Genomic DNA, 14,504 nt, shown 5'->3' with positions numbered 1-14,504 from the left:
TGTTCTAAACCATATCTACTCTATTTTAGTGTGCCCAGCGAAGGGGGCCGGGTTTGCTAGTATATAATATACTGTAAGTGTATATAAAGAAAATATAGAATAAAGAAGGCGAAACCTCAAACAGTTTTTCTTTTGAACAACTTGGCCAGTATTTTATTTTTTGATATTCCCTATTTCTCAAATGCACAAACTGGAATAATTTTTAATAAGTTACGTAAAGATCAAAAACCCACAATTATACACAAAAATTAAATAATTGCATGCCTATAAAAGTTCGGTATAATTGAACCATTGCGTTATATAATGCGTAGCTTTAATATTTTTATTTTCTTAATTTTGAACATAAAACAGGTAAATGGAACAGTTTATTTTTTCAGTTTTATTTTTTTATACATATAGAACTTTATTTTAGCTTATAAATCGTAGAGAATTATCATAGTATAATGAAACTTTGCCACTGATGTAAATTTAATTGTTGCGCTTAAACTTTATATAAACTTAGCTGAGATATTGTAAAGTATGTATATTTTAGTTCAACTTTAATTTTTTATATCTTACAGTATATCACACCAATAACAGTTAGCTTTTCATTACACATTCTTCCTCTAACTATTGTAACTGCCATACATAGATTTTACATGCGGTCGAAACATTTGTGCTCACTGCAGCAAATCATTGTTAACTTAAGATACAGGAGATACTCTTCCCAGTTTTTGTGTGGTTTTTGTATTCTTTAGTATGAAACCGGAGAAAGAGAGATTTATAGACCATGACAACATTGAATTTCTTTGCACGCAGTCCAATATTTTATTTATTTATAATGTAGGAAAAATATAAAAATAAATCAAACACATTTGATTATACAGCGTTTCGGTTGTAAGACTTGGTACAGGAATTATTGATAGTTCTTATATCATCCACTAATACATAAGGGGGATTCTCTTACTGTGCAATCGTGTTAGACATCGAGAATCCTTCTGTTTAGGTTTGGTTAAAGCATTCTTTGGTTGAGGTAAATAATAGATATCAAATATAAGGAGTGGTGCTAATTTGTGTATGAAAACTAGAAATATGAATTTCAGTTCATTAAAAATAGTTTTACAATTTTACATATACTTCCTCTGTCATTGTGGAAATTTACGCTAAATTTGGAATACTCTTCAGAAGACATACCTGTTTCGAAAACATTTGTGCATTAAATTTATGAATTTACTTTTCATGTCATTAAATTTAATTTTACGTATACTTCCTCTACCGTTTTAGAAATTTACGCTAAATTTGAATTGCTTCCAGAAGACATGCATTTTTCCAAAACATTTGTACATTAAATTTTGAAATTTACTTTTCACGTCTGCATTTTCCTGAATAGTCGCCCCGAAGGAAACTATTTATTTTCCATTGCATAGCATCGCATTCGCACATTTCTTATTCACTCCCTATATACTATATTGTTATCGTTTTTGCAGAAAACAATACTTTTAAAATTATCAGCACCACATGCGTTTGTTATATGGCTTTCTTAACAAATAAGTTTGTATACTTATATTAGTATTTATCAAATCTACATGGTTTTGCTGTTCTTTGACAACAGTTTAACTAGCCACGCCTCGTTATTCTAGTAGGCATTGTAGTTGGGATTGTAGGGAGCTTGTTTTTCGTAACCGCTGCTTGCATTATTTGGTTGACCAACCCCTACACCTGCCACAGCGGCTTCATAGCTGGGTGGGTTCATAGTAGCCGTAGGCATTGGTGGATACGGTGCCACATAGGCTTGCACGCTGTAAAATAAATGTCATTCAGAAATCAGTTGTTGAAAAATTGTATACAATTACGAAAAAAGTCGAAAATCCTACACTTACCCAGGCGCAGGCGATGTCGCAGCTGGCATCGGCATCGGCATTTGTCCGTGAGCGCTATAAAACAAGAAAAAGGTGGAGCGAAATTGAAATTTAAATACACTTCTGTTGCCATTGTAAATGCTTATTCAGCAACTTGTTTGAATTGGCGCTGATAAAATTGTTTACAACTTACGTTGCTTGTGTTGGATACGGTGGGTACATGGCTTGCTGTTGATAGCCGGTGGCAGGCGGCATTTGTGCGACCGGGTAACCACCCGGTGCGGTGTGCGTCGTTGATGTCACCACAACGGGTGCTGCAATTAGGGAAAATAAGAGAGGGTAAATTTGATTGGTATATAAATATAAAATTGAATTTATTTATCCGATCTGAATTCGAAATTTGTTAGAAAGAACTTTTTTTAAAAACATTTTTTAACAAAATGTTCAATTGAAATTGGGATCATATTAAGGGGGGAGTAGGGTTTTTAGGGTAAAAAAAATCGATTTTGGTTTATTTAAGAAAATGAATGTACATAATCTCAAGAATGTTGTGTCCAAATTTTAAGTCAATCGGTGCAAAACTCACAAAGTTAGAGCATTATAACCGTTGACCGCTCCGACTCGGCTACCTGCTATGGTCGAACTTTAAATCGATTTTCTGGAAAACGACGTTTTTCAAGTCGGTGGACACTTTTTCTCTGAATCTACTCGACCGATCTTCCTGAAATTTTGTACACACTTTCTCTACATAATTACTGAGGTAACACTGGGAGGTTTTTTTTTTTAATTTTTATTTATTTTACAATAAACAATATTATGTGATTTATCGTCTAAAAATCGAACTTCTACTTCAAATGTTAAAAAAAATTGAAAAAAAAATTTTTTTTTTTAATAAAAACTCGACAGGGTTACCTCGGACAATTGATTACCTAATGAAAACTATTTGATTTTTTCATTTCAGATGATCCAATGCTGAGAAAAACTGTCCACGGCAAATTGCCTTTTTTTCGAGACGTCTGCGTAGATCTGCTGTCAACGGCTCAATTTTGTATATTTTCTTGTGAAAATTTTTGAAAATATTTTTGAAATATGAGTTTACAGTATACTAATTGGATAAATAAATTTACATGAATCATCTTTCCAAAAAAAATGCATAAATAAGTGCATATTTTTAGTGGAATTAACCCTTTTTGCCCTTGGAGCCAAAATACGCTTCGACATCCCTTTTTATAGCTTTGAGGAGTAGTATTCGTATACGCTTATGCGCTTCGCTAATGTAGTAGTTGCTCCGCTTAGCAGCTAAAATCATAAGACTAAATAAAGATAGCGGGAAAAACTTATAGACAAAAATGTTCACGAAAGAATGCTTTATAAAAAAGTTTTGATGTATATTTTCCATAAAATAAATAAAAAAAAAGTTATTACGCTTGAAAACAATTCATCCCTTAATTTTTCGCATGATTTTGTTTATAACTTTTTTATTAATATATTAATTTTACAATAAAAAATATTGAATGAAAGTTGTAGATAATATTATTACCTACGAAAAAAGTATCTTACAAAATGTTCGTAACTTTCGGAATTCACGAGATAAACGCAAAAAACCAGTTACACCCTTATTTCTAAGAGGGCGGCCCCAGTACACAACCCCCGACCCCGAAAACTCAAATTTAAGTACACGGTGATGAGTTTTACATACTAAACCCATAAACTCGCATATTCCTAAAATTACTTACTTGTCTATTTTTTGGTCTCCTTTTACTGGACTAATACGAGGCGTGCCTTTTATATGTCGGGATTAGAGAACAAAAACAAATTTTAATCATCGAAAATCACTTTATTGTTTTTCAAAATATTCTCCATGAAGATCTATACACTTTTGCAGGCGTTTGAACCAATTGTCGAAGCACTTTTGCCACTCTGAATGAGGTACCTCCAAAACATGCATTCTGAATGCCGCAACCGCTTCTTCAGGTGTCGAAAAACGTTGACCTCTCAGTTTGTTTTTTACGTACGGGAATAAAAAGAAGTCATTCGGTGCCAAGTCAGGACTATATGGCGGATGACCCATTAATTCGATGTTTTGGGTGTTCAAAAATGCAGTTGTTTGAGCCGATGTGTGAGAGCTCGCATTGTCCTGGTGAAGAGTGATCCGTCTTTGGCGATTGGTTTTCCTACTTTCTTGGAAGACAATTGGCAAACAAATGGTTGTGTACCACTCAGAATTTACTGTTCTGCGTTGTTCTAGTGGTACGGTTGCGACATGTCCAGTTTTTCCGTAAAAACAGGCGACCATTTGCTTGGAAGTGCTTCGTGCGCGAACAACTTTTGTTGGATTTGGCTCATCTTGAAACACCCATACAGTCGACTGCTGTTTACTTTCGGGCTCATACGCGTAAATCCATGATTCATTACCTGTCACGATGTCATAGACGTGTTTCGAAGCCCCGCGATCGTATTTTTTGTGCAATTTCTTCGACCAATCGACTCGAGCATTTTTTTGAGCGATTGACAAATTGTGTGGGATCCAACGCGAACAAATTTTGTTGACAGTCAAATGTTTATGCAATATTGAATGTTTGCTGGTCCCACTAATGCCTAAGATTGCCTCAATCTCACGATAGGTCACATGACGATCTTGCAATATCAGTTCGCCCACAGCATCAATGGTTTTCGGAACAACAACTGATTTTGGACGACCTTCACGAAATTCGTCTTGGAGTGAACTACGACTACACTGGTCCTTGATGGTGCTTCATCGTCAAAAAATGAATTAAGTTCATCCATGCAATGTTGCTCAGTTAATCCACGTCGAAAGTTGTAAAAAATAATCGCACGAAAATGCTCACGATTTAATTCCATTTTTAGACCGAGATGATCTTTTAAGTTACTGTAAACAACACAAATAGCGCTGGTATTTCAAAACGTTCTGAGTACGTAAAAGCCAAAAAATGTCAAACTTTGCGATACAGCTGTCAGTTGCCAGATTGCAACACCAGGGTTGCCAAGTCCCCACATATACAAGGTACCCCTCGTACATTTGTATGTATGTACATCGGAAATTTGTACATACAAGGAGAGGCATTGTACATTTTTGTAAAAAATAATGAAAATTAAAAAAAACATGGCACAGAAAAAGTGGTCAAAATGTCGCGTTTCTTATAATACGTATACGAATGAGTTTCAGTTTGGTAAACACCGTTGTGGTTTGGAAGTCTGTAAACTTCGCACAGCGAGAGCTACTAAAAGAGGTAAACATATGCAGGATGTTTAGACAATGATTTCTGTGGAAGCTGTATTTGAGGGTAGACAGAAGATTATTCAACATTTCTTACTTACTCAACATCAACTACATATCTCTGGGGTGTGTATAACAAAGTCAATGTTTCATATCAGGAGAATGTTAAAGCAGAACTGGGTTAGTATTGACAAAATTATCTATTCCTCAACATCACAATGCGTCTAACCTAATAGTAGTATTTTTGTATTGCAAACACATAATATTTTTGTAAATATGACGTCATAGCAAAACGTTTACGTCAACGAAAAAAAATGATTTACTCTTGGCGACTAATCCAACCCCTATAAAGCATATGCGTATAGGTAAAATGCATAGCAATTGCAACAATTCAAAATAGTGATAATAAAGATTAGATTTATAAACATCATTTCAGCACATTCGTTTTATCTATTTCACACTGCGAAAACTAAAAACTCTCAAAAAACAAAAACACTACAGACTTCTTCACACTAACGGCAATGCGATTACTTGCGCAATAGTCAGGAACGCCTGCACTTTATTTTTCAGAAAATCCGATATGAACATAACCCTAGTGTCCGAAATTTTTGCTAAATACCCTTATTTCTGATTTACACCGGTAAATGTTGACATTCACCATGCACTAATGGTGAATGTTGAACATATTGGAGATGTATATTTTCTTCTCCGTAGTTCAGTCGCTATAAAACGCCACAAGGATAACGTAACTTTTTCGCCTCTTTTTCTGAAAGGAATGACCAAGAACTTAAAATGCACGGTACATTCTACATGAGAAATGAAAATAATGGTACTCGTATTATAATAAAAAAAATACTTACTTATGTGATTTAAATCTTATTTATTGTAACAACTTAAACTATTATGACACACTTTGAATTGCACAAGATTCCCTTGCTTTTACATCTGCATTTATTTGTAGAACACTTCATTTTGCAATGAAAGCGTCTATAGCCTTTTCCCCCGCTTCTCGAATTAGCTGCAGCTGCTTCTCTCAGCGACATTTCTTGAAAATAAATCTAATCTATGGAAAGTAACTTTTCTTTACAAATGCTTGAGGGTACCATTTTTATTTGCCAGTTTAAAGAAGTCGGAGTCTTTTATTCCAACAACAACCGCTAACACATTTCGGTTATCTGTACGACCACCGTCGACATCAGGGACTTTTATTCGTACATTATCACCAACTTGAGCAGGAGGAAATTGTTTTTGTGAAGCTCATAACATTTTTGTTGCACGCAGTAGTATATTTTCTTTCGCGGCCGCTCTTTTTGTAGAAATGAACTTGTGTTTTTCAGTCAGAATTTGATGTGCAGACGTTGTAGGTTGTGGGTCCTCCTCAATATTTTTCTTTGGAATATGGTTTTCGGTATGACAACCGCTCAGTTTTTTTTTATAAGCATTAACAGTTTCTTCAAGCTGTTCTTCGGTTTGTTCTTCAGTTTCAATATTTGCGATTCGTTCGCCAGGCAAAAAAACGATGCTATGCCTCCTTTTGCTTTAACGCTAAACATGGCTTCATAAGGACTTTGGCGCGTTCCTTCATGGTATGTAGTGTTCTTGGCAAATTGAACAAAGGATAAACCATCTGACCATTTATTTGTATCGTTATCGTTCATCCATGCAGTTAGCATATTCTGTATATCCTGATTGGCCCTTTCAACTGAGCCTTGTGTTTGACTGTGACAAGGCTTTTTATGAACTATTTTAATATCTTTCCACATAGCGCATATTTCGTATATTACTTGATTACTAAGATCTCTGCCATTATCTGATTGTAGTATTGCTGGTGCACCAATCTCTGTGTGACTGCAGATCTATCAGATCAACTTGACATCTTGAGTTTAACTCAGAACTAACAATTAGCTTCACAACAATACCTTTCTTAGGTTCACTGTGTTTCATTTGACACTGTTTGCATAAATTTAAATACAAAATTACAACTTCATATGTAAGATTTTTGTATTTAACTTGCAACTCTTCAAGCATACGTGTTCTTCCTCCGTGGCCTATTCTGGTGTGAGTTTTATAGTATACTGCACAATTCTTCATTAGTAACATAATAAAGGGTGTTTTTTTAGAGGTTAGGTTTTCAAGATGAAATAAAACGTTATGGCCAAGAATTTAGCTTTATTATAAAGATAAGGGTTTGCCATTATGTTTTAAAAATGATTTCGGGCAAGTGGCCGCCGCGGCTGGCTCGAATAAATTCCAGCCGAGAGGCCCAATTTGCGACCACTTTTTGCAGCAATTGGGGCCGTATGTCAGCAATAACGCGCCGAATATTTTCTTCCAAGACGTCAATCGTCTCGGGCTTATCTGCGTAGACAAGCGACTTCACATAGCCCCACAAGAAATAGTCCAGCGGTGTTATATCGCACGATCTTGGAGGCCACGCCACAGGTCCACGGCGCGAGATAATGCGCTCACCAAAAGTTTCCTTCAATAAATCGGTTGTTGCGTTGGCTGTATGGCATGTAGCGCCGTCTTGTTGGAACCAAAGGTCGTCCACATCAACATCGTCCAATTCAGGCACGAAAAAGTCATTAATCATGGCTCTATGGCGCTCTCCATTAACTGTAACATTACGGCCGGCTTCATTTTTAAAGAAATATGGACCAATGATTCCCTCTGCCCATAGAGCACACCAAACAGTGACTTTTTGAGGATGTAACGGCGTCTCAGCAATGGCTTGTGGATTATGTTCACTCCAAATGCGACAATTTTGCTTATTGACATACCCATTCAACCAAAAGAGAGCTTCATCGCTGAACAAAATTTTCTTGTGAAAATCGGGATCGGTGGCCATCTCGTTTTGGGCCCATTCACCGAACGTGCGACGCGCTTGATGGTCGTTCGGCTTCAATTCTTGCACGAGTTGGATTTTGTAAGCCCGCCAACCAAGATCCTTCAGCAAAATCTTCCATAAAGTGGATGGGCACATCTCCAATTGCTGCGCGCGATGGCGGATGGACTCATTCGGGTCTTCTTCGATACTCTGCTCCACAGCAGCAATAGCGTCTTCGGTGCGCACTGTACGACGTCTCTGAGGATGCGTATTATCCACTAGAGCAAACGTGGTGCTAAACCGATCCATGGTTAATCGAATTAGTGACTCTGATGGACGATTATGTCGACCGAATATTGGACGCAGCGCGCGATGCGTCGCGCGAACCGAACCATTATTTTCGTAAAATAAATTTGCACGATTTGCAAACGTTGTTCATGTGTAAGTCTATTCATTATGAAATGGCAAACCAAACTGAGCATAAATCAAGTGACAGCTGTCAAAAAGACCATCTACGAAAAAAGTAGTGCCAACTTGAAAACCTAACCACTAAAAAAAACACCCTTTACTATATGTTCGAACAATGATTTGGCGGGAGAAAGCCAGTCTCTTGTTTTTTGACTCTTTTGTTTTGGACCTCCACCAGAGCATATCTATGATTGTCGACACACACTCGAGAGGGTCCGAATGTACAACAATGTAATGAAATATTCGACCTTTCAACGACGTATTTGGCATCTGTTGACATTCACCGGTGAAAGTCGACATTCTGAAATTTCGGACATTCACGGTAACATATATACATATAAGTACATATAGTACAACCATGTTATCAGTACGAGTGCATACACATAAGGTCATTAAAATAGGTGGTAGGTATGTGATTTTTTTTTTTTTCATAGATTAACCTAACAAATATAAATAATAATTCAAGGATCTTTCAACACTGAAACTAGTGACAATCGAAACAAAAATTAAATTATCGAAGATTATCTAATCAATAATCACTGTGTCCACCACGATTGTCAATGACGTTTTGTATTCGATTTGGCATTGAATTGATAATCCATCGGCAGGTTTCTGTGGGAGTGGAATACCATAGGTTTTTGTAATTTTTTGTTATAATTCCTTTTTATTTTTGAATGCTTCCTTTCCGATTCGCTTCTTTAAATTTCCCCAAAAGTTTTCAACGGGGTTTAGGAGGTCGGCTGACTGGTTTGGCAAATCCATAACTTTAGCATTATTTTGTAAAAACCGATCACAATCACATACCCACATTGAGTAGTGTTATGTGTAATTATCTTTAATGAAAAGCCACCGAAGTAGCATATTCTCCTCAGCAAATGGTAGCATCACTTTTTGAAGTATGTCGTTCTAAATAAAATTGTCCATTTTATTGGTTATGAGGTGAATAGGTGAATTCTCCATACCAAGGGAACCATCGTCAAATCATTATGTTGCCGCCACTGTGCTTTACTGTTTTTTTTTTTGTGATCTGCGGTGAGAACGCTTGCCCTTTAGGACTTCTGACATGGCTTTACAACAAAATTCTGTTGGACCGTCCAAGTGATATATTTGTACAATTTTTTTGTTTCAAAGATTCACAACAAGTCTCCACTTCTCAACTATACAATGCACTACATGAGCCATCTTTGAATTAAATTCATATTAATTTTTAGTTATTAAATGAACCATCTAATTTGGTACTTACATTACATTCTTTTTTTTTCTTAATTCGTTAAAATGCAAGAGATATCCGCAAAGAACTCACGGAAAATAACACTTTATGAAAATAACCGAATCTGTAGAACCAATAACGCAACTTAATATAACGGGCCGGGCGGCACAAGAAAAGCGAAAGATAATGGCAATATACCTATTTTAATGACCATATACAATTAAAGATATATCGGCTCTCTAATAGTCATGTCTCAGTATCACTCATTTGTATTTGTATTTGTAGCAGAATTTTCAAAAAAAAAAAAAAACATTTTTATATTTCACTCATCCAACCTTTATGGGCAAGCCGTTCATTTGTGTACCGTTTGCGTCCACGCAAATAAAAAGCACCCAAGACGGCCAAAATGAAGACGAAAAAAGTTATGAATAAAGTAAAAATTAAGCTATCGACGGGCATTACTGCAGCAGTTAGATCGATAATTTAATAGATAAAAATAGTAGCAACACCGTAATGGAACCTAACACAAAAGTGGTTAAACTTGAACTAAAGAAAAGCATTTATTTGTAAGTGAAAATTCGGAACATAACTCGCGTATTTATAAGCAAACAAAGCTGATAAAATTCATAATTGAGATTAGATCTAACCGCTCTAGCCGAAAAATAAAAAGGCAGCAAATTAGAGCAGGTATATAAAGGGTTTTTCATTTGGGGTTTTAAAATCGCATGTTTAAATAAAACACAGATTAATAGAATTAGAATTAAGTTCGAAAATCGAAATTCTACTCAACCATAAAAAAGAATACAATTGGGTTAAATCGCATGAACAAGGTGGCCAATGGACCGAAACATTTTTCGACATTATATGATTTCTAAAATGTCCCTACAATTGATCAGTTATCTGACCACACTGTTAGTATACAAATTTATCCTCAAACTTATTTCCCTATTTCGGCATTAACTTTTATTACTTTTTCCCAACGTTGCTCGTCGTGAATTTCACTAGAATCAAAACAGAATTTACCATTTCCAGATGATAAACAAATTTAGTGTGTATTGCATTTAAATACAAAATGATTACGTCCCCATAAAAACCCCCATTACATACATTCACACTTGCATGCACAAACATATATCAGCTTCGATAACACATACATATGAATAAGTTTCCTAAACACAAAGAGATAAAAAACTCAATAAGCCAAAAAAATAATATCAGGTACATGCAAACATCTAAACATATTACATTAGGATGCATCTCTCCATTGAAAATATAGTATGCGGCGTGTTTTTCTACCGAAATTATAAAATTTATTATATATAAAGCCATAAGCCGTAGCCGAATGGCTGCCATTCGGTAATGCAAAGGTCCGAAACCCTGGACACGAGACATGAAATGATAGAAATAAAGAGGATTTTAATGGTGTACCCCATTTTTAGTAAAAATTGTTTCCTAAAAAATGCACTGGGTTAATTTACAGACGCTTTGCGTAACTCAGCAAAAATCTATAAAAAATAATACTTGCGAGCAATTTAAACCGGGTTCTCATATACACATTCACTCATTGGATATCTTTTCGTGTTTGACTTTGCAGACACTCTGCGTAATGTGTAATCACTCTGTGATATGTTGAAAAACGCAATTTTTTGCATAAACAGGTGTAGAATGAGTTTTCAATATAATAGTTTGGTGAAAAAGAAATACATTATTTTTCGCTGTTGTAATCGACACTAATCAAATTATTTTTCTGTTTTTGAAGTGAAACTGCTTAGGCGTCGATGGGCGAGCGAGAATGGAGAGTAAAATTTCAAGGCCATGCAACGTTTTGTGCATTTTCGTTCCGTGAGAGAGAAAAACGACATAACGTAGAGGAAGAGTAGAGAGAGAGAGCTGTACCTTATCTATCTTAGATACACTTTAGACTATTTTTCCTGAGTTTTTCCTTGTGGTTGCTAATTTCTAGTGAGAAATAGCACTGCCTACTTTTTGGCGCTTGTTTGTTAATGCAAACTTGTAGGAAATATATTTTTGGTACCTACTTTTTGGCGTTATATTTCGTTGGTGCCTACTTTTTGAGGCGGTTTTTGGTCCCAATTTTTTTTGGTGCCTCCGCGGCGCTTATTTCCGTTTCCTGGCTAGTGCTTGTGCGTACTATAAAGTGCTATCCATTCCGGCGTCGGATTTATTGGTATTGCCTTGCTGTAATTTGCGCCGTTGCTGCGATCATAGAATCGCTGCGTTTGTGCGGGTGATAAACGCTCGGAGTAGTGCGCGTTGTTGCCACGGTTTGTGTTCGGCGTTTATCTACATCGGTCGACCCTTCTCCGTTTTTTGAAAATTTTGTCTATTTGTATTCTCTGCAAATGTTGTGAGTTTGTTTAGATATATATTTTTCTCTCTCTCTCTCTCATTCTCTTGGGCAATTTCTAGCCCAATTATTTGCTTGTAATTTTCGATAATTCGGACACTAAGTTGAATATCTCGTATTTTATGCTAGTTGTGTTTTGTATATTCTTGTTAAACAATAATTTTTTTTTCGATTTTGTTAAATTTTTTTGAGCAAATAATTATGCATGCATTTTTTGAGTACGGTAATGCCCGCTGCCACGAAACACCAAAATTATTTTTTTCTAGCAGCGATCGACACTCGGCAGACAATGGCAAGCCTCCGAGTATTTCTGCCAGGAAAAAAAGCTTCTTGTAAAAATCCATATGCCATTCGGAAGCAGCGTAAAACTACATGTTTAATTATACCACAACCTAACTTAGCAACTACTCGAAATTTTTCAACGAATCACACTCTTTTTTTAAGATAAGTTGAACTAATTCAATTAATAAATTTTACTGATTTGCTTTTTCACTATGAAATCAAAAAAAGGTTTACGAACAATGCTAACCAAATGTGCTCGGGATTTGTTGGTACTGGTGAGGGGTATTACATCGGCGACACACTTTAAACATACAAACAACCCAAATAAATAGTATAATTGAACCAGTGGCCAATTGCAAATTAGCAGCCGTCTCATCATCCATGTTTATACGAAGAATTCACGAAATTAACTAAACAATGAACATAGGCAAATTCAAAATAAAACACGTAAAATATTTGGTAGATAAGAAAACAGCAAACCAGCGAGTATTGGTGCGTTCAAAAGATAAAAATAATAGGTATATTTATTGGGGATGTCAAAAATCGACTGGTATCAGTCAAAGTGAATATATTAAAGGTGATATCAGCTGATTTGTTTTTTTCTTTTGCCGTGTACATTAGGATGTCAGTACAAACTGAAATGGCAAAAATCGTACTTTCCGCTTTCCTTTATACTTTCCTTTGTCATCGCATTCTAACGTACAAAATGTCGTTGTTGGACTAGTACCACCACCTTAACCAAATTCACCTTGGTGTTGACTATTTAAAATGTGACTTTTCTACTAACCGTTAGCAATGTAAGCAAAAAATATGTTTTTGTTTTTGAAATTAATATATATATTTATTTTTAGAACACTAAATATTCACATACGATCCCATTCAGATATGCTTGTGCAACAATCAACAATTAATAGTGACATTATTGTTTGCTTCTTCGAAGAACCAAATCTGGAACCTTCTTAATGTTATGCCAATGCCATACCATATCAGCTATTGCGATAACGAGCAGCAGCGTACTATATATCAATTATTGAATTTAGTACTAGTCCCCATAAAGGAAAAAGAAATGGAGCATGGGACAATTGAACATTTCTAAAGTATCGCCAACCGGTTTTTTATGGACAAAAGAGAAAAACCTAGTCATGGTTATAATTTCATAAGGCTCATACTATCTTCTTCTTAATTGGCGCTATAACCGCTTACGCGATTTTGCCCGAGTTTAACAAAGCGCGCCAGTCGTTTCTTTCTCGTGCTAACCGGCGCCAGTTGGACACACCAAGTGAAGCCAAGTCCTTCTCCACCTGATCTTTCCAACGCAGAGGAGGCCGCCCTCTTCCTCTGCTATCACCAGCTGGTACCGCATCGAATACTTTCAGAGCCGGAGCGTTTGTATCCATTCGGACAACATGACCCAGCCAACGAAGCCGCTGGATCTTTATTCGCTGCGCTATGTCTATGTCGTCGTAAAGCTCATACAGCTCATCGTTCCATCGACTACGATATTCGCCATTGCCAACGTGCAAAGGTCCAAAAATCTTACGCAGAATCTTTTTCTCGAACACTCCAAGCGTCGCTTCATCGGATGTTGTCATCGTCCAAGCTTCTGCGCCATACGTTAGGACGGGCATGATGAGAGTCTTGTAGAGTGTTAGTTTTGTTCGTCGAGAGAGGACTTTACTACTCAATTGCCTACTTAGTCCAAAGTAGCACTTGTTGGCAAGAGAGATTCTACGTTGGATTTCAAGGCTGACATTGGTATCGGTGTTAATGCTGGTTCCTAAATACACGAAGTCTTTTAAAACCTCAAAATTATAACTGTCAACAGTGACGTGGGTGCCGATACGCGAGTGCGCCGACTGTTTGTTTGAAGACAGGAGGTACTTCGTTTTGTCCTCGTTCACCACCAAACCCATTCGCTTTGCCTCTTTATCCAGTTTGGAGAAGGCAGAACTGACAGCGCGGTTGTTAAGGCCGATGATGTCAATATCATCGGCATACGCCAGCAATTGTACGCTCTTATAAAAAATTGTGCCTGAGCGATTAAGTTCTGCGGCTCGTACGATGCTCTCCAACATCAGGTTAAAGAAGTCACACGACAGCGAGTCACCCTGTCTGAAACCTCGTTTGTTATCAAACGGCTCGGAGAGGTCTTTCCCAATTCTTACATAGCCGTATTAGTTTTGCGGGGATACCAAATTCAGACATCGCGGCATACAGGTAACTTCTTTCCGTACTGTCGAATGCAGCTTTGAAGTCGACGAAAAGATGGTGTG

At 36.6% G+C, this 14,504-nt stretch overlaps 1 protein-coding gene across 5 annotated transcripts in view; it reads right to left on the bottom strand.

Annotated features, from left to right (window-relative positions):
- Positions 1 to 778: 778 nt before the first annotated feature.
- The window catches only part of LOC128866516 (protein shisa-5), a 37,694-nt gene continuing 23,968 nt past the window's right edge, over positions 779 to 14,504 (bottom strand). For 3 of the 5 annotated variants that reach the window (XM_054107324.1, XM_054107321.1, XM_054107320.1), the window contains 3 exons: positions 2,032 to 2,152; positions 1,860 to 1,913; positions 779 to 1,778 (listed from right to left, as the gene is read on the bottom strand). In XM_054107324.1, the coding sequence (XP_053963299.1) occupies positions 1,616 to 1,778; positions 1,860 to 1,913; positions 2,032 to 2,152 (338 nt within the window). In that variant the 3' untranslated portion in view covers positions 779 to 1,615. Of the gene's footprint in view, positions 1,779 to 1,859; positions 1,914 to 2,031; positions 2,153 to 9,916; positions 10,117 to 12,478; positions 12,630 to 14,504 lie in introns of those variants that run through there. The other 2 variants (XM_054107319.1, XM_054107322.1) reach the window with 2 other exon arrangements.

This window comes from Anastrepha ludens, chromosome 6 (assembly GCF_028408465.1).
Source record: "Anastrepha ludens isolate Willacy chromosome 6, idAnaLude1.1, whole genome shotgun sequence".
Taxonomy (NCBI): domain Eukaryota; kingdom Metazoa; phylum Arthropoda; class Insecta; order Diptera; family Tephritidae; genus Anastrepha; species Anastrepha ludens.
Note: the sequence above shows the minus strand (reverse complement) of the source record. Positions and strands in the feature narration are given on the sequence as shown.